This window comes from Nematolebias whitei, chromosome 3 (assembly GCF_014905685.2).
Source record: "Nematolebias whitei isolate Nwh7 chromosome 3, NemWhi1, whole genome shotgun sequence".
Lineage (NCBI taxonomy): Eukaryota > Metazoa > Chordata > Actinopteri > Cyprinodontiformes > Rivulidae > Nematolebias > Nematolebias whitei.
Window position 1 is genome coordinate 27,791,446 of NC_056500.1, and position 25,813 is coordinate 27,817,258.

The window sequence follows — 25,813 nt, forward strand, 5'->3', positions numbered from 1 at the left end:
GGCAGAGAGCAGTGGAGGCAGAGAGCAGTGGTGGCAGAGAGCAGTGGGGGCAGAGAGCAGCGGAGGCAGAGAGCTGAAATCATTACATTCTGTGCTCAGAGTGTTTAGAAACATTGTTCAGAATATTGTAAGAGTGTGGGAAGGGTTTAAAACACACATACACACATTCATTCAACCTTTATTTAGACAGGTTAATCCCATTGAGACTTGGGGACTCATTTACAAGAGAGACCTGATTATAGAGATATATAGTGACTATCTATGTCCAGTAGATGAACCCAGTAGTTTTGGGTTTCAGCTCATTAAACTCAACTTATAATAAAACCAACTTTATGTAAATCTTTGCTCAAGTGACAGTTTATGTAAGGACTTTACATCCATATGACACTGCATTAAGTCTATGACACTTACAAAAATGTTTTTCATAAATGAAAAGGAAGGCTTGCATAACATGTCTGCTGGAAATTATTTGCAGCTGTTCAGAGGTCTAAAATCAACACTTTAGTAATCTCATAAATGTTCAGTAAAGTGCCATACATGGTCTCACAGAAGACAAATATGTGGCTTAGGTTTGCCATACACAGAGTGAGCATCAGCCCCCAATTACAGAGGTCACCCCCTGTGGTTCGCTGGTCAGGAGATCTGAAGTGAGAGCACAGCATCAAACAAGAGTGCTCATCTACAACAGGATTAGACTCGTTGTCACTTCAATATGTATCTGTTCTCTGCTCAGAGAGCACGGCACATGAACTCAGGCAACTTTCATAAGCAAAGGATTAATTTGCACGCTTTGGAATTAGAGCTTAGATCAAAGCGTGGGGATGTCAGGGGAGTATCCTAAAAACCTCTGTGCATCTACAGTGGAGATTATGACTTACTTTTTCCTTCTATTTTCATAATGATATGAAGAGAGAGAGAGAGGAAACAGACTTCAAGCTGCGATTGACTATAATTAAATACATGTAGATAAAACAGACCTCAGCAGACCCAAGTAAAGTTAACTTACAAGTAAACACAAAGTAAACAGAGAGAAGAAAGTCCAATAAAATAAACAATTTTCTTGCTAACTAAAGACAAAGTGTTGAATGCTGTTGCTATCTTTAAGAAGAAAGGAGATGCTACGAGACATTAAAGTAAAATGGGAGTTGTGTGTGTTTATTTGTGGATGAAACAACCGGGCTGATCCTCCTTTTTATTGTCTCACCGTTTGCTCTGAAGACAACCGAGTTATGTCAAAGATCTGGTTCAGACACAGGAGACACATTTGCTCTTACACTTGTAGACAAACGCACAGATGAAAAATGATTTCTCTTACCGTCACAGTCGCCCAAGTGGGCCACGTTGCCGTGTTCAACATCTTGCTCGAACGGCAGTCTGCAGAGGATAAAAGACACACTCATTAATCAGAAGACACATGGGCGAAACCGCAGCGCTGATCCACTCCGATAGAGAAAACTAACTCAGCGTTGAAGCCAAGAACACGTCGCAATGGACAGCAAACCTGCTACAAGCTCTGTTACCGTTAAGATTGCAAAGAAAAATTATATTTTGAGAAAAATGGAACATTATAAACTTGAAAAAAAGACTTAAAGAGGCCCTTGAGCTTGCAAATGTCTCATAATAATTAACAATACAACTTAAAGATAACCACTCATGCCTGCAGTGGAGTTCATAATTAAGCTAATTAAAGCAATAAATTACAAATATTTCTGGGTCAGCATGTGTGTATTCATATTAGAGCTATCTTCAAGTATTAATAAGTTTGACTAGTTTTAGCAAAAATCTGGTTTTGTAGCTGGAGGTGGAAGTTGTTGAGTTAATCAAATTTAAAACCATTGCACGTGCATGAAAATGACACCGCGTCAAAATTATTTTAATGTTGAACAAAACCTAAGAAAATGGATTGCACTGACAGTTGCAACATTTTGTTTTTCTGCAACTAATTTCCTTATTTGGGCTGCAGGAGAGCACAGAAAGAAAAATGCACAATAAAACATACAGTGCAGTGAGGGAGAAGAGGAAATGAGAACAGTTACAGACCAGGTGCTTCCAAAGAGAAACACAACTGTTTTTGGTTATGGCTTGTGTCGAGGCAGAGGCAGCACCAAACTGCACTGGATAAAATGATTGTGTGTGTATGTGTGTGTGCATGTGTGTGTGTGAGAGAGCACAGCAAAGCATTTGCCTGCAGGCTTCATTCAGTAGAGCCTATCTAATGAAATTCATGTGAGTGAGAGACACAGTTCTATGGTTTGAGGGAAACAAACAAATAAGTATTCTTCTGTCCATAATTTTATAGCTAAATTAACTAAATAAATACAATTACTAATACTGCATGTTGAAAAAATACTCAGTGTTTACTGTTGCTTCATGAAATTCGTTTTGTCAGCTTTTTTACTCAATTTTGTGCAGATCTTGGCGACCATGACAGCACATTGATCACTGTGCGCCTAAAACACGAGAAAAATAAATCAAGTGAAAGACAAAAGAAGAATCGTGACACCTGAAATATATATCTGCAAGTTGTTAAGAAACAAAATTCAACAAAGAGCTTAAACAGGACCTGAGAGAAGCATCGTTCTGAATCTGACCGGTAAGCAAAGATTTCAGCTAAATATCAGCCCTAAAATATTAATTTATGTCTCCTAAACTGTATTATTGTTGGTATTTTTAATAGATTTAAGAAAAAAAGTTTAGAAAAACATTTGCACCTTTGTGGTCGGCTGTTTGTAACAAACGATCCAAAAAGTAAAATGGTTCTTTGCTAAAGCCCTATTTGCATGGGATTAGTTTTACCTAGGGACCACATGTAATAAATAAATTACTCCTCAACGACTGTTTTTTATGTGGCGCATTCGCACGGATAACCAAATCCTGAGAATTAGCTGAAATTTACAGACATTTTTCAGATGTGATGTTAACGCGCTGCGTTGTCACGACCGGGCCGATCTATAATAATGTACAGTCCGGGCCGGTCTCAGGCTTTGATGTGGTTTTACGAAGGAAAACTAAAGAATGCACAATATAAAATTGTGTTAGTCTACTTGTTGAGGAGGAGGCAGGTCTGACCGGCCGGTTTAAGTGGTCAAAAAAGCCACGTTAAGCTCAGATGGACAGTTGTCAGTGGCGGTGCACGTGAGCAGCTGCACGTCTGCTGACCCGCTGGTTAAAATGGACTTGCGACCTGTCCAGGGTGTCCCACACCTCTCGCACAGTGATGGCTGGACATGGGCACCAGACCCCCACTACCCATAAAGGAAGAAGCGGGTAAATATAATGGATGGATGGGTCGATCACGCGCGTTTCCCCACCTCCTGTCATTTGTGGTGAAAGAAGTAGCAGCTCATAAAAGCCAACGCAAAAAAAAAAAAAAAAAAAAAAAAAAAAAAACCTAAGTGAGCAACGCGTTCATTTAAAATAGACGCATTCTATATTTTTCCAAATGATTTTGCTTAAACATATCACAGGACCTCAGAGTTCAGCAAAATATAGTAGGTAATTTGCGGGGGAATGTTCACTTTACAAATCACTGACATGGCCGATTTGCATGGGATTAACAACACAGACAATCTCCGTAATTATTACAAATAGCATGTGGTCCCTAGGTAAAACTAATCCCATGTGAATAATACTCTGGAAACCAATATTTTTTTAAAGAAATGAGAGATAACATAATACTTTTACACTGTACTGGAATATAGCGAGACCACAATGTATGGTAAATATGAGCCTTCCACATACTGGTGAAAACCTTCTCGAGGCTCCTTCCTTTTTTAAAAACAGTTTTTAGTATTATTTAATTAGATTTAATCCAAATTATTTGAAATCGCTAAAAGTCAAATTTTGCCAATCAAACCAACACTGCATTTGCATTTGCAGCCGTTCTGATTAGCTTAGGCAGATATGTGATGATGATTTGGCCCTTTAGAAGTTGTTCAGCTTACTGTCATGTTTAAACATCCAATGCAATTGAAAATACAAACCGAGCTCTGATGAACAAGGCTGCAGAAAGATGGCAGTGTGTTTTTGATGGACAGGGTTATGCAGATATATGCAGACGAGTCAGTGAAGTCGGACAATCTGTCTTAATGATGACACACTGAAAAATTCTGATTTGTCTAAGTCTGAGCACAGCTAAGACTTTAGATCACAACATCTACATAACACCAACACATGTATACATGGAACTTTCAAATTCTCACTGAGTGGTCGATGAACTCTTTGATAACATTCTCCTATTGTGTGAATGTTTATGAAGCATTCACTCTATTGTGATTCATTTTTCTTCCATACATTATTTAGCATCTTTCTCATTCCACAGTTTTTGTGCTATTTCAACAAGTCATATCAAAACGTTCAGCTCTTTCAGGACAATCCTGCTTTCACTTTTGGTATTGTTGCAGCTTTAGCTTTTTTTTTAACTATTTAGCCTTTTCTGTTACATTTTTTCTCAGAGAAAATGAATTGAGCTCATTTTACATCGTTCATATCTTTAGATCTGCTTCCAACCTTTTACTGTTCTTTTCACATTTTGTTCTGTTTCACTTCTTTCAGCTTCCTTGTACAAAGTTAAACTTTTTTCAGCTACTTTTAGCTAATTTCAACAATTTTCAGCTGTTTTGGGCTCCTTTCAGCTTCTTTCTGCTAACTACATTTTTGTGCTTCTTCTAACTTCTTTCTGTTAATTTCACCTTGTAATGCTCCTTTCATATTCTTTCTGCAAGTTTCAGCTTTTTCCTGCTGTTTCAGCTACTATTTAGCTGTTGTATGCTAATTTGAGCTTTTTCAGCTAATTCCACATTTTTTGCACTCATTTAATGTTTTTCAGCCTAATACAGCAAAAATGTGCTCTCTCCACTTCCTTCTTGTAATTTCAGCTTCTTTCTGCTTTTTTAGCTACAAGTACATTTCAGCTGTTTTGTTTTTTGCTAATTTCTATTTGTTTGCCCATTTCTGCTTCTTTCAGCCTAATTGGGCAAACGTGTCCTTTCTGCTTTCTTCTGCTAATTTAAGCTTGTTCTACCTTTCAGCTAGCGTTTAAGAAAATGTTTAGTTAATTTCAGCTGTTTTCAGATAAATTAAAACTTTCTTGGTAATTTCTATTACTTTCAGCCTAATTAACTTCTTTCTGCTAATTTCAGTGTGATATGCTCTTTTCAGCTTTTCATCAAATATGTGTTCTTTCTGCTTTCTTCTGCTAATTCAGACTTGTTCTTTCATTTCAGCTACATTTCAGCTGTTTTCAGCAAGTTCTTCAGCAATAAGCATTCACACTGCATTTTCGCAGGGACATGCAATTTCTCTAGTTGCATTTAATTTGAAACACTGTTAGCGGACCATCAACTTATTTTTCTATTAACGTTGAACAGTTTGTAAATGCTTTTATATGGACATGAAAAGAGTGACTGAACAAGACGTGCAGACTTGCTGAAGCAGTGAATATGTCCACATATTCTGCACAGTTCTCTACACTAAAGCAGAATTTGACACACATGTCTAAGAAATGATTGCATGAACTGCTGCTGGAGGCTGAATTAAACACTCAGGAAGTCTGTATTCTGCAATTAAATACAGCAGCTACACCACCGATATTTGTGCTTTAAATGCCTGAAAAACACTGATAAACGAATTTAAGTATGCCGTGAAAGAACCACCATTGTCATCATAATAAAGAATAATGTTTTGTGTTCAGCTGGCTGCCTCACACACACTGTGGGTCATTTACTTTGTATACCTCTCCCTGTTAGTCTGTGTGCAAGCATGTTTTATTATGGTTTTTTTTTTTCCTTCTTGCACAACCCTCCAAGTGCATTAGCTCATTTTTCAAAGTCTTAATATAAAACAGAAAGCGATAAAGATCAAACTATGTGTGTGCTTAATGCTGCTGAAGGACTTCACAAAAAAAAAAGCCCTAACAAGGAGCGTTCATAAAGCTTGCAGCATTTCTAAAGACTAGGAATACATCACGACATTGAACAACTGCTTAGTTTGCACATTGGAAGACCTAACGTGCCAGTTTTTACATTATTAAATGTTAGTAAGAGTTCAGGCATGTTGGAATTATTTGCAGAAACAGATTGAATGTAACAACTAATTTTATGTTTGGTGCAAAATTGGGCTTTGTTATTTTATATCGTTCATAATAAAACTAGCATAGATACAGTGATGACACAATGCATTTACATTACCTAACGCTCACAGCAGCATGTCTTGAGTGGGTCTCTAACAGGGAGATCTGTGTCATTGCCCTTATCATGTTGTTTTCCTCTGATTTACTCCATGTGATCCTGAGATTAGACTGATTCAGGGCAGTCTTTACTCTGGCTTTCAGTACAATTACTAGTGACTTTTCCGAATCCAGTAATAGTGGACATTTTTTTACTATTATTATTATTATTATTATTGTTGTTGTTGTTGTTTATTTATTTTACCTTTATTTAACCAAGCAAATCCCAGTGAGATTATAAATGTCTTTTGCAAGGGAGGCCTGGGCCTGAAGGCAGCCTAACATGCATGTTTTTGGTATTTTGGTAGATCCTTATAATACTGTTTATTTTTTTATTTCTACTACTGTAATATATATTGCTTTTTTGGGTATAACTAGAACATTGAGTACACAATATTGTTCCACCTCATGTACCACATGTGATGTGAATGACAATAAAGTCTCCTTGAACCTTGAATCTAATTTAATTTATGATGTCTCAGGATATCTTTGGGTGTTTGACAGCATGGTGCGTGTGATTTTATAATTTTAACACTGAACAGTGACTCTGTTTTCCTGTGTTCAGGTCGGGTGCAGCTAACTTGGCTGGCTGCTAAGGTTGAAGGAGCTGACAGCCTAATTCATGGTGACTGTCATGTGTTGTTAGCAGCTGATCACAAGCAAGTCCATGAAAACCCATCGGTGGCTCATCACACCTCAGGCCTTGACCAAAACACATTGACCGTCTCTCACTTTGTTGATGTGTGAAGACATTTAGAAATGTGAGAATTGTTTGAGGACTGAATACATACAGTATAAACATGGGGTTAACTGTATTTTTGCTATTTTTTAGGTTAATGCGTTGAGGCTTCTGCAACAAATGATGCATGTCATGCTGCTGGGGGGGGGGGGGGGGGGTAAAAGGGGACCAAATTGTTCCATCAAATTGTTTTAAATTTTGATTCTTGTTTTAGTAGGCTAATAGTTGGACTAAATCATTAGATGTTTGTTGCATAAAATTTGTCTGTGATGCAATGTCCTGTTATATGACAGTTCTGTGTTTTAGACAGTTATGGTATCAAAATTATTGCAATAAGAGGTGAATTAATTCAGGTAGAAAATCACTGAAGGCCTGTCTGTGAAATGCACAGTATGTCACTGCGTTTATGTTATGTGATTATCCAGTTTTCTGAGCTTTTTAGACAGAAATTAGTAAATAAAAGCCTACCCCAGCACATGTTGCATCTAAAAAAATCATTGGGACCACTAATGTAACTATATATAAGTATAATATTGTACTTTATCACTGCAGTATAAGTATCTGTGGGGAGTGGTGGCGCAGAGGTTAGAGAAGGTGGGCCTGTGATCAGAAGATCGCCGGTTCACGCCCCGGTACCAACAACATCAAAAATGTGGGTGGGATAGGTGATGCACCCACACCTGTCCCCACCCTCATTCGCCCCACTCTGGGCCCATGAGCAAGGTCCTTAACCCCCACCATGTGCTCCCTAAACAGATCTCTCTTGAAAATTAGTTCTCGTGGCTCACTGAGACTACCTGTATAAATAAAGGGTAAATGAAATGAAAAAAATCTACAACTAATATTATATCCTAAAAAAAATTGGTTTACAAATGTTTATTGTGCTTACAAGGTAGTAAGTTGGTCTGAAATGTTTAATATAACAACTCTAGATGAAATATATAGGGTGAACAGCTTTGGCAAGAAACTGGTCAGTTCTGTCTCTCTGTCACCCTTAATTAATGCATAATAAGCATTTATTAATGATTTATAAAGTGTTTATAGAGGAATTTATAACACATCTATAAACTATTTATTAGCCATGCATAAGGGGAGCCTTATTGTAAAGTGGTACCAAATCATCTGTTTCTCAAAAATGTTCAAAAGTACAAAACTTCTCTGCCACAGTGAGTTGAGTGTATGCAAGACAAACTTTCATAACTCGCAGGTTCTCTTTAGGCGTTGGTTTGCAAAGAGAGGTGTCATTATTCCACAAAGAGGAAAACCACAGTAACTCAATGCAGAATCGATAGCCATGTTGACCGCCCTTGGTAAATCAAATGAAGACAAACACAGAGGCCTTTAATAGTATAAGCAGCAGCCCGAGGTGGTCTGTGAGGCCAGTGTTGTCTGTTCAGCTGGCGCGCTCTACCTGTGTTTGAAAACCTAATTCAATAAGCAGCTTGACTCGAGACAAATTTGATTTTACCGGAGGGAAACGACCACAAATAGAGGTGGGATGTAACGACAGACCACTGCATCTCAGTAACAGGAGGAGAGAGGGGTTGTGCACTCCTATACACACATTTATACACACTGCCAGACAATCACACTCTCTGCAACACAGACAGAGAAATACAGTCGCAGCTAAACTCACAATGTTGACACACCAACGCAATGTTTTTTATCAGAACACAGTAGCAGGTAAACAGAACGTTGAAGATCAGACATCTGAAATGGATTAAGATCAGGCTGTGGGACGAGTTGCTTAGAGGGCACAGATCTAACATAAATGCTCAAAATGTCAAAACAACAAAACACTTAAAACTCCCAGAACAAATAAATAATGCATAGGATGTTTTGGGTGAACCATTTCTGCTGCTATAATGGAGTTCTTAAAAGAAAAGATACTAAAAATCTAAAAACAATCATTAATTATTAGGATCAAAAACACAAAATAGCTGTAAAACGAGACTTCAGAGACAAAAAACAGATGGAAAACAATATGACACGGAGTAAAAGTTGAGTGCGACATAAAGTAAAGTTGTTGTAAGTGCACAATAAAAGAGCTGTACCTGGTTCCAGGTCTGAGGAAGGAGCAGGTGCTTCCTCTGGTCCAGCCGCAGTACGGGTCCCTGGAGGCAATGCAGTTCCTGGAGGACAGACGGGATTAAAAGATTTTTTTTTAAATTGCTGAACTTCAAAGATTAAACGGAGTTCCCTCGAGTAGGCTTCAAAGTCAGTTTGATTTACTTGATGGTCATAGGAACCCAACAAGGTATGCAAAGATTTTTAATCATAAAGTACAGAGTTAACCTGTTTAAACTGCTTTTATACATGCAGATGTAAGGATTGAGTCAAGAGCTATTGAGTTTTAAAATTAACTGAACTGTGCTTACATACAGATATTATGCTACCAAGTACATTTATTTGTTTAAAACACCAAGGATGCAGGAAAAAACATCAAATGGTAAATGGACTGTACTTTAATTTAGCACCTTTAATTAAGATACTCAAAGCTCTTTACAGCACAATCTGTGTCCTCATTTACCTCCACACACACATTCAAACAGCACTCTACTACTTGTCTACAAAGATAATCTGAATCTGTAGAGATTAATCAGAGCTGTAGGTCCCATTCATACACAAATGGGACTCACATCAGAGGCAATGAGGGGTTCAGTGTCTTGCCCATGGACACTTCAACATATGACTGCTGGTGGAATCGAACCCCCACCTCCCCATTGGAGGACAACTGCTCTAACCACTCAGCCACAGCCGCCCCATTCACATGTAACCATGTAAACACTGTAGTCCAGTTTCCTTATATTGGACGTGTGTTTACATTTGATTTTGATTAGTTTGCTTGTTTGGTGTCGAAACATTTCACATCTGTTAATCAAAGCATCCAGAGTCAGTTTAAACTGACCAAGATTGACTTTCAGCAACATTTTAACAAAAAGTCTCCCATTACAAGGAAAAAGGAGCTCTCACATGAACTAAAAGTGCAAAATATACAAGAACTGAAACGCTGACAGCAGCTAAATGTTCCTCCTGCATAAGACTTTTCAGGTTTACTGCTCAGTTTCAAACTTTTATTAAAAGAATAATTCACAATTAGTTCCACGACTTTGTCATGACAGTACTATGCAGATATATTTTCACGAGATAACTCGAAGTATGTATCCTGTTAGATTTCAGACGTAATCTTTTAAACTATAAATGACAAAACTAAACATTTAACATTTTGAATTTTAGGACTTTTCACTTTAAAGGAAATCATTGATTTTTTTTTTTTTTTGAAAAAATAGTACAACTTGAAGACTTGCTAAAAAATGTGTTTAATGATCAAAGTATGATCGATGTAACGCAAAGGTTTGTTTTTCTTGACGGCCACACAAAAACCTCAACGTTCCATCTTGAAAAATCCTCAGCAGATAAATAAAAGCAGGACTGGATTCAGTCTGAATTCAATCTGAACTTCCTGCATTGAGATTTCCTGTTAGAGCTATCAAACTGAAATCTTCTCTCAAAAGTCCAAACTCATTTTTTTTAATCCAGATTAAATTCTAGTCTCATAAATAACTGCACCGAGATCCTTAACCAAGCAACCAACAAGCATTGCCACAGTGCTGCACAAAAGAAAACTCTAAAACCACTCATATCCTGGAGTTAAATGTGCAAAATAAAACTCAGAAAACAGGTTTGCAGAAATGACAAGGAGTGTATAAAGGCAGATTAATTGCTAATCAGTGACACCGTATTCAAAACATCCAAAACAGGTCTTTAATCAGATGCTATAAGCCTGTTTAAGCACAGTATGAGATTTTACTGCTGTGGGGATAAGTGAGGCCCAGACTGTTTGCTATTTAAACACCAACAAGGCAACATGTTTAAAATCTAAATTATTAAGAATTTATTACAAAATAAACTGAATTATTGTGACTGGAAGAGGTAAATCTAACCGTCAACCTTAATCAAAGTGAACAAATATTCCAAGAGCTCACCAATACACCTAAAAGGTTCAACAAACAGACGAAGCAGCTGAAGCATGAATAATAACTGATTCATGCCCAGATAATTAACCACCATGTCCAAACCTAAACATGTACGCACACTAAACAGACCTCAGCAATCATGTAAGTGGTTCCCCAATGCGGTCTGGATTACACATTTGTATGACTCACCTGGTTCAGTGAACACACTGCACGGCTCGTGCGCTGCTGGTGTGTGCAGATGTGTGTGTGAGCGTCAGTGGACCCTGACAGGCCACAGCCACATGTGTCCCCGGCTCAGAAAGAGAGCCAGGCTGGAGGAGGGAGGTTATTTTCCTCTGATTGTACTGCTAAAGCAGCATTGCATCACATATTTATAGCTTTTTATAAGTTTGCAATCATGCAGTTGTCTGCGTATGTAAATGTTTTTGTTTGTCTGTTAGCAAAATATATCACAAATCAGTGAACACATTGGAATAAAACTTTCAGAAAGTAACCACAAGTTGCACCTCTACAAGTGATTAACGTGTCGAGTCAACCTGAACCCAGATGGCTACCACAGCTAATCAACCTCACCCAAAAGAAGAATGGCTTTAAGTCAGTGTTACAAGTATTGAGATAATAGTTGGTGTAGTAATAGCTGAGTCATCCTCAACACATACTTTGAACTCTAACAGATAGAGCAAAGTGCATTTCTTCAAGGAATGCTAGTTTAATTGTGCTTGTACAAAAATTTGATTTCACTTTTTGAGGAAATCCAAAACAGACTTTTATGTCAAATAATGAGAAATTATTTGAAGCTTCTACACTTTTTAAGCTGGAGGGACTAGGCTGGTTGGCCTGATATGGCCCGGGGGCCAACAATTGGTGATCAGTTAAGTTAGTAGTGAATGTAGCGACGATGTGACCTCACTCATCGCAACGTTCAATAAAGTGAAACCATAGAAAAGTGTTATGTAAAGCTGTTATCAAGCGGTGTCATTTTGTTTTTATTGTAACAGAACTCAGGACACACGCAGCTTCTTTTCCAGCCCAGCTGCTCATTGTTATGGGAACGTTTCTGCTGTTTTTTTGTCGCAGACTTACTTCATGCATCGGGAGTAAAGCTGGCATCTTGCCACCGGTATTCTGACCACACAGGAGGGAAAGGTGAGCAGGAGAGTGTGGCTCGCCCGGTCCAGAGTCAGAGACAACAGCTGCCTGGCCTGCAAAGAGTCCTCCGCACACCTGCAACACACAAACAGGCCTGAATACACAAAGCAAATTATTTATTTCATTTGATTACAAGACTCAGACTGCACATTAAACCTCTGACCCCCCTCTGGGAATAACAATACGATTGAGGGTGAAACACTACCAGGCACAAAAAGCTCTAAATATAAAAGCCATTATGAACGTGAAAGGCTGGTGTTAAAATGTCACCCCAAAGGTGCAGTGCTGATTGTAGAAGTTTGAGGGGTCCACTGGACATCAAAAACAGCAGCCAGGAACCCAAATTGCTCCTAATTGGCACTTAGAGCTGAAATAGCTGGCAACAACCTGCCTGCATGCAGCAGGTTTAGACCTTTTTTATGCACGTGTGCACTCATGCATTAGTTGGATCTGGATGGCTTATGGTAATAACTTTGCGGGGTCATTAAGAAGAATCTTTCATTCTGCTAAAGGCCGAGCTCGGAGTCGTTTTTCACAGCCAGTATCATAAAATGTGAGGAAATGAAGAAGAAGAGTTATGGAAAGGATGAATAAAATAAAGAAGCCGGGAGAAAAGAAGATTAAAGGAGCATGATTAAACAAGTGGAGAGAATAGAAGAAGCTGTGTTAGTCTTGCACCTGGTTCAGATTATTTCCATGATTATTATGGAAGAAAAGCCCATTTCAGATCTTGGTTTCTGTCTGTCTTAACCTCTGGTCACAGTTCAAGGTAAAGCAAGTCCAGTTTAAACTATTTCTCCAAACTGAGGTCATTCAAAGAGCCATCTACAACATATAAGGTAGGTGCTATATTCAACAATGTTCAGTCAGGTCATCTGGACTACATTGATCTGGGGGTTCCCCATTAAAAAAAAAGTCTGATTTATCACTTCAAGTGTGTAAATCTAAATCTGGCCCGGAACAGGAAATAGTTTGCAACAAAGTTCAGTCAGGTCCTCTGGACGGTTTCTTTTTATGTAGCGACGTTTCGTCCTTCATCCAAAGGACTTCATCAGTCCGAGGAGCCACAAATAAACTCAGTCCCACAAGCAGCACACTCACATAGTGGACCAACCAGTTTGATGGTGATAAGATGGTTTCTGGGGCCTGCCCTCTCCCCTGTCAACTCCTCTGAGGCAGCCTTACCCACAGTGGTTCAAAATGTTGTTGGATTTTTAACCTGGATTATTGAGCATGAACTTTGATGTTTTGAACCACTTCGGCTATGGCTTCCTCAGAGGAGTCTACGGGGGAGAGGGCAGGTCCCAGAAACCATCTTATCACCAGGAAACTGCTTAATAATAATAATGTGTTATGTGTTATCATCATTGTATGTTTCCATACAATGGTGAAATTGGCTCTCTGCATTTAACCCATCCATCCCCAGGTGGAGCAGTGAGCAGCTATTGAAAGCACCCTGGGAGCAATTGGGCCTAAGGTGTGCTGCTCAGAGACACCACAAGATGCGCAAGGGCTGGGGATTGAACCTGGGGCTTTCGGGTCCTGAATCGGCTGCCCTGCCTCTACCCCGTCTCGGCCCCCATTGGTCCACTATGGGAGTGTGCTGCTTGTGAGACTCAGTTTGCTTGCGGCTCCTCGGATTAATGAAGTCCTTTGGATGAAGGATGAAACGTCTCAACAAAAAAAGAAACCGTCCAGATGACCTGACTGAACTTTGCTGGATTTTCTACCTGGATTATTGAGCAAGAACTTTGATGAGGAAATGGTACTGGTTGTGTTCTGTCTTCTGATTAGCTGGGTGCCTGCTGTGACTGCTGGACTTAAACCCCATCCCCACAAAAATGACACACATAGACGCTCTCGGCAAGCTTACACTGTGAACAAAATTATCTCTACAAACCAGCTCCGGACGGCCCCAACTTGTTTATCACACTGTCCCCTCATTTCACTTGCAATCACTGTCCCTCATTTTGTCCAATTTGTGACTAAAATAGCTGAGTGTCCTTTGCAGAAAGTGGATAAAAAACACAGGGTGGGCCATTTCAAGAAATTATACTTAGTTTCCACTTACTGTTCCAAAAAGAAATTGGTCTGTGTATCGATGAGTGCAATTACAGACTGTTTAGAAACATCTACTTTCTTTCTAAATGCCTCTAATTAGCTTTAGTGAAAGATAATCACCAGCCAAAGCTGCCTGCATCTGTGTGACAATTATCTTCCCTCCACAGTGCAGTCACAACCCAACATGTGGAACGCTGCCTTTCAACAAAGAACCAAGCACAAAGATGAGAAGGCAACGCACCCAGTGCTGCATTACGTAACAACCTACATCAAAAGAAGCCTTGTATGAAATATGCTAATCAGAAAAGCAAATAAGGGGCAATCGTCTAATCCAATCTTTTGTCAAGACTGAAGTCATAAACGTGATTCAACTTCCGACAGAAGAAAGAAGGTCAGTCTTCATCACAGCCTCAGCTCAAGATGAAGGGTGATAAGAAATTCGTCTTTTATTGTTCTCCTGATGTTTTAACACAGTTCTACAGCTGGTCTCAGGCTCATTAGAGAATAGTCAGATTTCTTGATAATGAACACTAGCATGTAATTCAAGTCTCATCTAATTACCCCATTTTCTCTCTGCTTCATGTTGGATTCGATACGGCACAATTTATATCTTGGAAAAAAAAATGCAGGTGGTGTTTTCTGGATGATTCAAGACAAGTTGTGTTTAAAAGCCTCTTTTAAAGCGCTGCAACACTGTCTCCTCTCCATGGGGACGTCAGCGTACCCATTACTGACCCAGTCTATACTGCTGTGTCTCATGTAGTAAGTACCAATTTCATCAGTTCACCATTTTTCTCAAGAGTTACATGACTGATAACACTTTGAGGATCTGCACTGTAATTGCATTGCAAAGCTCTCACCTTTAGGTATTTGGCTAAACAAGGGGAAAGAAACAGTGACTATGAGATGTGTAAAACCTGCTAATTGATACATAAACTTTTAATAGGAAAAACATAAAAATAATGCTTGAGTCAAAGATCTACAGCAAAACAATCTGGAAAACATGAATAAAATATAAATTGGTAATGTAACCTGTGATTAAATTTTATATTAATTTAAAAAATATCAAAATAACTGTGTGCAAATTTATTGCATTGATCAAGATTATCATTGTAGCATAATGCAACAGTTATGTTGTTTGTGTTTATTTACAGGGAACAAACTCGCTAAAAATATTTGGCAATTGTTTAACACCGAGCGTCCTTCCTGATGCAACCTGGGCTTGAACCAGCAGCCTCAGGATTACACTGACCACTGAGTTCCCACAGCCCTATAATGCAATGATCATATCTGCTAATATTCACCTTGTTGTCTAGAAAAACATTTATCCCATTTCAGCCAGAAAGCTCTCAGTGTGTTGTGCAGAAACTCCATCATATTGTATAAATGTGCAGCAAATAACTATTGTTTTCACTCCAAGAGTAAAAATAAGTCCAACACTAGGTTTTCCTGCAACAAAAATGTACATTTTGTTGCTTCAGGAATATTAACAAAATATAAAAAAAGGAACAAAAAATGTGAAATCAAAGTAAATACATTGAAAAGTAAAAAAATTGTTTGTTTTTTTTTACATTAAGGCTTAGTAAAACAAGCGCTACTTTCTATATTTTCAAAAAATGCTATGCTATTCTTTCAAATAATTAACTTGTTTCTCTTTTTTTAAGTCCATCATGTTTTTGCATTACGCTGTAGTCTTACTTGTCAGGGTTGAATCCCTCCAGTTCCTCCAGAAAGATGTTGCTGTTGGTTACGGTGTTGTCCTGGTTCGGCATAATGAGAAACTTGAGGATGGTCCCTCTGCTCGATCCGAGGAATACAACAGTACAGTTCCTGTAAGGCCCAGCCTCTGTATCCACCACTATCTTATTCAACTGGTACCTGAACCACAGAGCAGAGAGACAAAGTACTGCATTAATGCTATGAAATGATGCTGCTCATTTGGGACTTTCCATCTATGAAAGCTGAAAGCATTGTCAAGTAGCTCCTGGAGGCCAGTGCATGATTAAAGAGCATTAAAGCAGATTGGCTTAGACTAAACTTACAGACTGCTGTGATGTTAGATTTTACAAGGGACATATTCTTGAGATGTTGCAAGAAGAAAGAATAATAATAAAAATAAAAACAGCTCGTTATATCTCCATAGTAAACAAATTACATTAGACATTTAAGTCATTAATTACATCAATGAAGCAAATGTCCTGGAACAATAGCAGAGTGCAGCAGAGCCACACACAGTTCTGGATGAGTGAAACAATAATAATATTCTTCATAATTAAGTCTCCATGATCAACTGCTGGTTAGTCGACAGGGAGAATCCATACAACAAATACTTTGTAAATAGAAGAGACAAAACAAAAGCTAGTATGTGTTTAGCTGTGTTTTTCTGCTATAATACCAAAACAACAAGAAGGTCCAACCTAAAGACAGAGCCCCTCATTCATACACCTGTTTTTGATGTTTCTTACACCGTAAAACAGAATCCAGTTACTCTGTTGAATCAACTCACCTTTTAAATACTGAGTGAACGCTCACAAAGTTTTATTATAAACACCATCCATCTATCCATCAAACCTTCTAATTTGTCAAGATAAAACAGAACATATCATAGAAAATGCTGAAAACTAGAACGGGCCAAATCGAAGGGTTTTGTAGATTATGAGAAGTGTAGTTTCATTACTGTGTTCGATAAACTGAAAAGGCCACACATCTGTGAAAAATACAAGGTAATATGAATGGATGATCAGAAGAGCCTTTATATAATTAAAAGGCATATATTTCTTTACATCCAACCAAATTAACACAAATTAAAGTACACAGAGTTGGCATTTTATTGTCTATGTTAACCACGGAGAGAGGACTCCACGTCATGTTAATGGAGGACTTCACAAAACAACTGAATTCCCTAAATATTTTCACCATTTAGGATCCCACAAGCCCCATTTCCTTCTGCTGAAAAAAACAGAGGTAAAGTTTTGATCTTATCTGCGCCCAGTAGATGTAGAGAAACCGCACTGAACCCACTGAATCAGACCAGAACTGGATCAGAACCAGACCTCCAGACCCATTGGTGAATCTTGAGACCTGGTAGATGGTCCACGTGGACTTCCAAGCAGGGACGTGGCGCCGTAGGTCTTTCATTCAGATTTGCACTCTATCCACCACCTATGGTCCCACACAAGCCAACAGGTCTGCCCTTTGACGCTTAAGAGCTGCAATGAACTGGACCAGAACTGGACCTTCAGACTCAACAGTGAGAGCTCCGGGGATGCACTTGTAAGTAAAATTTATTAGCTACATACCAGTATGTTGTTAAAATTAGTAGGTTTAAGAGTTTAGAAGATTGCAAGAGTGTGGGAAGGGTTTCTAAAGTCTTAAAATATATACAGTATAAATATTAAAATAAATAGTATACCTTCCCCACTTTGCAGTTTTTCACTTATCGTGGTGGAACCTAACGTGCATGATGTACTACTGTATAAAATTAAAAATATATAAAAATATATTAAAAAAATTGTTAATGCACAACCATTTCACAGCCTGCACGTGAACTGCTCATTTGAGTCCAGACTCACCTGACCATGGTTCTGACTATCCAGGGTCGTTGTCCGAGCGATGGCACCGCTTCGTCCATCAGTGGATGCGTCTTGACAAAGTTCAGCATCTCATCAGGGAATGAGTTGGAGGAATTGAACTTGGATCCTTGAACTGCACAGCCACCGGGTCTGGGGACAACAACAGGGAGTTCATCAGAAGAGGTGAAGAGAATCTGTGTGACGTGAGGCCTTGGTAATCATATATTATTAAAGGACAGTCTAGACTGTCTGACTCACATAGACTTTATTTTCAATAACAGACTTGGTCCCCAAAAATACCTTTTGATTTTATTTGCATCAGAATATTTCTGCATTATTTGAATATTATAAATCTTTCACACATAAACATATAAATAACTGAGAGCAACATTTGCCCACTGAAGGCAAAAAATGTATTGTTTGTTACGTTGCCTCTGCTAAAAATTCACTTTCAGCTTCATGTTTCAGAATGCCATCATCATCATGGGCTCCTTGATAACAATCTGCACACAGGTGTGTGAAATGAATAGTGCCATCTGCACCTTGGCTTTGGGAGGAGCTCATCTGGAACAGGCGTCCAAATAGACTCTGGTGATTTCTGCTCCTTAAACCTTCCATCAAACACGGCAGCCAGCTGCTCCATGTCAAAGGCGCACACGGCCGAGCCTGGTATGCTGCAAGGACAGAGACAGGGATGGTGAGACAGGGACCGAATGAGACAGATAAAACCCTCTGAGCTGACACAAAGTGACTGTCAGTCACGTGTCAAATACACTTTACTTTTTCAACAAGGCTGTAGAGAGAGTGGAAAAAAGTGACAGACGAAGAAATGATAAGATGGAATATACCTGAGATTAAAATGTAGACTGCTAAAATTATTACATGAGAAGAAAATGTGAGCTTGGCAAAGAGACAGCCAACCAGCAAAGATGATAAATTAAACTGAGGCTCTTCATGCTTTGGCACCCAATACTGGAACACAAAGGAAACTGTTACTGACACTGAAAGAAATATAGGAAAATATAGATGTTATCATCTTTGGGTTATACTTTGTAGATTAGATCTTCAGCAGATACAAGATTCTGGCCAAAATTCCTGGAAAATAAAACAGAATGGGAAATGAGTCACTGAATTCTGTTTTTCTCCACAAAATAAGTGGGGAGGAGAAGATTCTTGTGAAAAGAAAACATTCCAATAAAAAGGCCCGGTGCACCTCAGAGGCTGTTCGTCCGCTCATGAACCCAGCAGTGGGGAGCAGAACATCTGTTCTGAAAAGTGTCCAGTGCTGTGCATCCCTCCCTTCACAAATAAATACAAAGCACGACTCTTACAAAAAAAAAGATGCATTCCCACAGTCAGTGTCTGAACTTGATGCACCACAAACATCCAGACGCATGCTCAATAATCCAGGTAGAAAAATCTAACAAAGCTAAGTCAGATCCTCTGGAAGGATTAAAAAAAAAAATTTAAAAAATTGAAACGTTTCCTCTTTACTCTAATAGACTTCTTCAGTCTGAAGAGCTGCAACAAACTCAGTCTTATAAATAGCACCTTATCATAGTGGATCAACCTGTTTGCTGGTGATATCTAGAACTAGCTGTTCACATGATAAAGACGGACCATCAGTCTAATGACTGATAGTTAGTGCTCTGATGGCCGCTTGCTGTTCACAGGGGGCTGAAAGATTCTAGCAATAACAGCATTGTAAGAGGGGGACAGTTGAACACGGAGGCCTCCACCCCTGTTTAATGATGGACGATTTCTTTTCACAAAGATGGCCTCCTTTACTCCTCTCAAACCATCGTTCCTCTCCCCGATGTAAGACTGATCACCCTATTGACACTGAACAGCATACACAATATTACTCTGTTTGTGCCGGGGGACTGGATCTTTGGGATGGACCAGTTTTTGCCGTAATGTATTTTTGAGGTTTAAAAGCCACTGGGATGTCATGTTTAGAAAATAAATGTCTCAGTTTCTCTGAAACTCTTGCAACATACGGAATGACCACTGGTCTGGGTCTGGGTTCCTCTTTGGAGGAACCACAAACCAAAGCACCGTAAAGCAAAAACTGAAAAGAGCAGTGTGGAGATGAGATAAGGAACAAATGGGGTAAAATACCCCCATGTTCCCTGCACCTGGACTTCATTCTCTGCTCTCAAAGTCTTCTCATCAATGACGAATTATGCATGTGGTATGAAAGCTCGTTGCTAGGTTATACCACCAACCTAGAGTAGATCCCACACAAACTCCAACTGTTGATTTCCTTTTCTCCCCGTTGCTATGTATAAAAGTAAACATCCAGCTGGTGATTTGAGTATCTGTGCAGCTTGCCCCCAGGACTCTGCATGGAGCTGAGAGGCATTCACATTGAGAGTCCCCTTTGAAAGCTACAGAAGTGTGGAAAGAAGGGTGCCTGTGGGCTGGATATTGGCTGCAGCAAGAAGCCTTTCCTGATGTGCCATTTGTTCAGGTCAGGAGAGTTTTTTTCCCCTCTGTACATATCATTCGCAGAAATTTACAAGCAGCGATGTGACTCAGCCCTGGCCAGGATGACGTAGCTGTGGCAGTGAGCAGCGTAGAGTTTCTCAGTAAGGATTGCAGGAACCAGATGTTATGTGTGACATGTCTGCCAGCTATCGCTACCTTCACCCTGTTTTCAACCCTCCTATCCATCTCTCTGCAGGTCACTGGGTTTGCCCTGTGCACAAATCTGTGTCTAACCAAAGAAAGCCAAAAGGCCTTGGGGCTGTTTTTCTCAGAATAGTTTTTATTATTCACATATTTTTACTCTATACTCTGTTTGTTCCTCCCACTTGTGTTTATCTGGTATACCAAAACAATCATTTTAATATTCCTACTTGTAATTTCTATTGTTGACTTTCTCTCTGTTTGCCTTTGCTCTTTGTTTTTGGCTAAGTTAAAGGTACAAGCAGCCCATGGTGGTGTAGTGTGTTTTGTGAGCCTTACTTATAAAAGACTCACTGAAGGCACACACTTTTACGTTCTTAACAGCCACATAATGAACTGTGGAAACAGGTAAGGCAGGGGCAAAATGGAGTCTGAAAAAGTTTAATGCAAACCTTTAGCCAAAGGTCTAAATGCAGACTTGAATTTTTGCACATTCCTCAGTAATATCAAGAAAGAAAATCTCCAGTATGGATTAACAACTTTATGCAGAAACATTTTATAAACAGTCTACATGGACTGCTGTGGTAACTTATTGTATACTATTCTATAGAAGTTTCAAACTTTTAGAAGTGTACCAACGGTTTCTTTATTTTATTTTATTTTATTTATTTTCACTCTTACAATTTAGTTTCACTCTTACAATTTAGTTTCACTCTTACAATTTAGTTTCACTCTTACAATGATTTGCACTGGTAGCATTTACTCAGATTTTAGTCAAGGATTATTTGTTTAAAGCGTCAAGAGATATTTATTGAAATGGTTTCAAGATATAGTATACACTACAGTTATATATATATATATATATATATATATATATATATAGAGAGAGAGAGAGAGAGAGAGAGAGAGAGAGAGAGAGAGAGAGAGAGAGAGAGAGAGAGAGAGAGAGAGAGAGAGAGAGAGAGAGAGAGAGAGACTTATTATCATTTTAAAAAGGAAGTTTAAATTAGAGCATATTTTACTTTGAGGAAAATAAAATGAGGGGGAGTAAGGATAGACTTATTTAAAGGAAATATGTAGGTTTATTATTATATTAATATAGCCAGAACTTTGTTATTTTACACATTTATTGTTTATTTAAAAAATAATATTATTTCTACAAACTAAGCTGTGAGAACATTTTTCATTTGACTTTTATTTATACAGGTTAATCCCATTTAGCCTCGGGGACTCATTTACAGAGACCTTATAAATATATAAAAAGTGTGAAAATAAATGACAATAACAATAAACCAGTGCAAATTTTACAAACCAACAGCAGAACTTTAGAGGCAGATGTGACGAAGAGAAAAATCTTTTCCCTCCTAAAAGACAACTTTAAACTTTTGAACTTGTCAAACTTTTCTTCATTCTTTGCACTTTTTAAACCTCCTTTCTTACTTTTAACCTTTACCATTATTTTATCATCATTTAGCTTCATGGATTTTCTCAAAAACATCTCACTTCATCTAATTTTTATTCTTCAAATAACCCAGTAATTCAAAGTGTTACTTGACCTTTGCACAATAATCCCTGTATTTTTTTTCCCATCTCTTTCTCTTGACTACAGATATTCATGTGGAAAGACTAAAACCCGTGTAACAACTCTGGATTCTGCTCGTGACATGACTCCTCTGTCATATGCATGCAGTTTTTCTTTGCTGTACCACTTTTCTCAGCACAAGTGACCTTATTACATATTCCTTTGCATAGTCTCCTTGCAGGCCCAGGGGGGTGTCTAGTTGCACATCTGTGCATCCTCCCTTGTGCCACATTTGTCCTGGCTTCCTAAACCTGTCCTCCGCCTGCTTTTTGTCGCAGCACAATTTTCCCTGAGGACTAAACAGCTGCCTGACCCTGTTGCACAAAATTCACTGCAGCAAAATCAAACAAGGTCTTTTGCAATCAAGATGCAGTGTATTTCCCTCACCATGAAAAAAAAAAACCACACTAGATTTTTACACAGATGAACCTCCATTCATTATCTTTACCTTCTCCTTCCTTTTTGGGTCACGGGGGTCACTGGTGCCCATGTCCAGCTATCACTGTGAGTGTGGCAGGGTACACCCTGGACAGGTCTCCAGTCCATCACAGGGACACGTAGAGACAAACGACCATTCATTCTCTCATAATTTAGAGTTACCAATCAGCCTAACGTGCATGTTTTTGGTCTGTGGGAGGAAACTGTGTACTCAGAGAAAACCCACGCATGCACGGAGAGAACATGCAAACTCCGCCCAGAAAAGCTGGGATTTGATCTGGCAACCCTCTCACTGCGAGACAACATCTCCACCAACTGTGTCATCATGCCACCCTTTACAGACAATCAAATTAATAAAATATGTTTTAGTTTATTTTTGCTTTAGTGAGCCTATGAAAGCAGTTTAAAAACAAAACTCCCTTTTGCTGACCTCATTTTCATACTTTTTTATGGCAACACTTGGCCAGACTTTAATTTAAAAACAGAGGCTGAAGGATTTTAGAAACGAAGCCCTGAAACAGTTGAGTAGCTGGAAAGTGGTTGTAAAATTGTCCCTGGAGTGTACGGCCACAGGAAGAGATGAGCATGTTCAGAATGTCAAAGGAAAAGACAATAAATCTTCAGCTTCATCTCATCTTTCTCATACCACGGTAAAGCCTGATATACATTGCAGAGGGCCAAATGGCAGGAGTGAGCAGCTATTACCTTGCTCCAAGGTCCTACTTCACGTGGTTCTCGCTGCACACTGCCAGCCAAAGCAATTTGTCTGGTGAGCACTTTGCCAGCGTGGTGCAGAGGGCCACATGGGAGTTTTACAGCTCACCTCACACACTCTCCATCGCTTCGTAACCATTTTCCCTTGTCACACATTTCCATATCTTTCCATCTAAACTTCCATTTCCCTCTGTCTTGGCTGGCAGTTATTTAAAAGCGAGCCCCGCAGTATTTCACCCAGGTGGAGGTGTTATCTGTGTGTTCAGCTGCTCCACGGTAAGATGTAAATGCTTTTATCTGGGAACCCTTGCAAGTGTTTTTGAATGAGTGTGTGTTTGTGTATAAGTCTGTATCCCTGAAGCATCCATGTGGCTCTGCAGGCAGTAACCCAACCCCCCCGGTTCAGAGAGGATCCTTCCAAACACGCAGATAAGATGCAGCTGATGAAACAGTTTCAGGGCTCAGGGAGTGGCTGGGGCACACGTGTTGTCCATTACTGACTTCCTTGTCTTTGTTGTTCCTTGTCGTCCCCTCTTGTTCACCACCTCTCTCTTTATCCCCATCTCTGTTTTATATCTTTTTACTTCTAGCTGTTTATTATTTTTGTTCTTTTCTTTCTGTTCTGTCTGAGATGGGTGGTCTAAAACCTGCCTGTAAGAGATGCTCCTCTGCCACAGGTGCTAAACTTTAACAGATTAAAATACACTGGCAAAACTGACTGGTCCACTTGAGCACAATATTGCCATTAAAAGCCATTGTTGATCATGTGAGCCACTTACACTGTAAAACCCTGTTTGGTTGGTAGCAACATCTTGTTTTGTAGCAGCTTTTACAAAATTGTCTTAAACATAAAACTTCATCCAAGGTTTAGTCTCAAAATATGGCTTTAAAATGACTAAAAAGTGCCAGTTTTCTCTAGATTACTACACTGTAAAACTATCGTTATTTAAATTTAAGACTACCGTAAATCACCAGTTACATGAAAACAAAATGTTCTACTTACATTACACTATCGGGATTAAAAATGTCTTATGTGCAAATGTCTACTTCATTAGGTTATCACAATGTTTGATCAAACTCCTTTGGGAAGTCGCTTGTACTTGCAAATCTATTTTAATGCAATTAAAACACTGAGTTGTGTAAACCTTTTGTTTCACTTAAAATGATTTGTATCAGTTAACTGACTGGCTTGGAGTAATTGTTTTAATCTGCAATTTGGTTTGAGCTTAATGAAAGCTGTCTGGGGATCTGAATCACACTTTTAAACCGATTAAACAAAAACAACATGACTTGTGACTTATCATGATTAGCAGGACCTGATCACCGGACTTTGACTAGGCAGGGAAGGTATTTGAACAATGTTTAACTCATCTTTCAGCCTCTACAGAAATCATAAATGATTGTTAAATCATCAAAGGAGAAAAAAAAAAAACCTTAAAACTCATTGAAAATTGACACATAAATCTCATAGTTGCAGTGAAAAAGAAAAGATGGCATCATCATTAAATAGGAAGGACCACAAAATAACTGAAGTAAACATTTTAAACAACACGTTTGTTGGTCTGACCTCCACAGGCAGACTGACACAAATCATAAAACTCATTCTAACATTTGTTAGCAGGGGCGATTCTAGAATCTGCCCTTTAGGGGTGCTCAGCACCCCCCCCCCCCAAGAAAATGTTGAAAAAAGTAGATGCCATTTCCTGCATTCTGGTGTATTTTAACGGGTTAAACATCTGCATTTACCTACATTAGTAAACATTTGATTCAATAACTATTTTAGAGAGCACGGCACAACAAGAAGTAGTCTAGCGGCGGGCAATACAGACGCACTAGCTAAGATGCTACAGACGTAGCACTCTGCTTTGCATTACACAACCTCATAAAGATGAACATGTGGTACTTCCTGTTTATCACTGTGATATTTAGCTGCTCATGAGGTCGGCCACAGGGCTTTATCATCTTTTATATTTTTCCAGACTCATTTTAGGTTTTGGAAATGGAATAAACTGTATTATTTCCTCTAAAGCAGGATATTCTACTAAACTGGTCAGGGGGTCACAGTTACTGAAAACCAGCAGCCCAGGGGCCGGACATCAAGCAATTAAAGTCATTATGTAAATAAACCAAGTATTACAATGATCTGTTACCTTTTACATTGGTTTATTTTGTTGCATTAAATCATAAATGTAATAAACAGAACCCAAAACCCAGACCTATAACAGCAAAAAAAAAAACAAAAAAAAACCAATCCATTTACTTTATTTTTCAGGGGTGCAGAGTTAAAATTTAAGGGTGCTTGAGCACCCCCCCAAAAAGAGGCTAAAATCACCACTGTTAGTTAGGTCATTTTTTCTGATAATTAAATTTTATTTCACCAACATTATCAATATTATGTCAAACTTACACACAATGATATATTGAAATAACAATCGAGCAGTTTTAGAGTGTTGAGAACGTGTCAGAAACAACATGAAAAAACATTTAGGTATCCACAATTTTTAAAAGAGTTTGAATTAAATCAGATTGGTACATTAGCATTTCGATTAAAAAGCACAGTTTTATATTTACCATTAAAAAAAGGAAAGTACTCCTTATAAGGTTTATATAAATTAAATTAGAGTAATTTCTTTGTTTACTCTCTATAATTTGGGTTATATTTGACTGATCAAATCATTTCTTAACAAATAACCATTTTTGGGCTCAATCATTTTCCCACTCTGC

General features: G+C 38.7%; 1 protein-coding gene across 1 annotated transcript in view; it reads right to left on the bottom strand.

Annotated features, from left to right (window-relative positions):
• The window catches only part of sema6bb (sema domain, transmembrane domain (TM), and cytoplasmic domain, (semaphorin) 6Bb), a 96,293-nt gene that overhangs the window by 29,317 nt on the left and 41,163 nt on the right, over positions 1-25,813 (bottom strand). Inside the window, exons 10-15 of the mRNA XM_037698168.1 lie at positions 18,267-18,398; positions 17,725-17,874; positions 15,851-16,030; positions 12,026-12,166; positions 9,020-9,097; positions 1,316-1,374 (exon numbers count right to left, since the gene is read on the bottom strand). Of these exons, the coding sequence (XP_037554096.1) occupies positions 1,316-1,374; positions 9,020-9,097; positions 12,026-12,166; positions 15,851-16,030; positions 17,725-17,874; positions 18,267-18,398 (740 nt within the window). The remainder of the gene's footprint in view (positions 1-1,315; positions 1,375-9,019; positions 9,098-12,025; positions 12,167-15,850; positions 16,031-17,724; positions 17,875-18,266; positions 18,399-25,813) is intronic.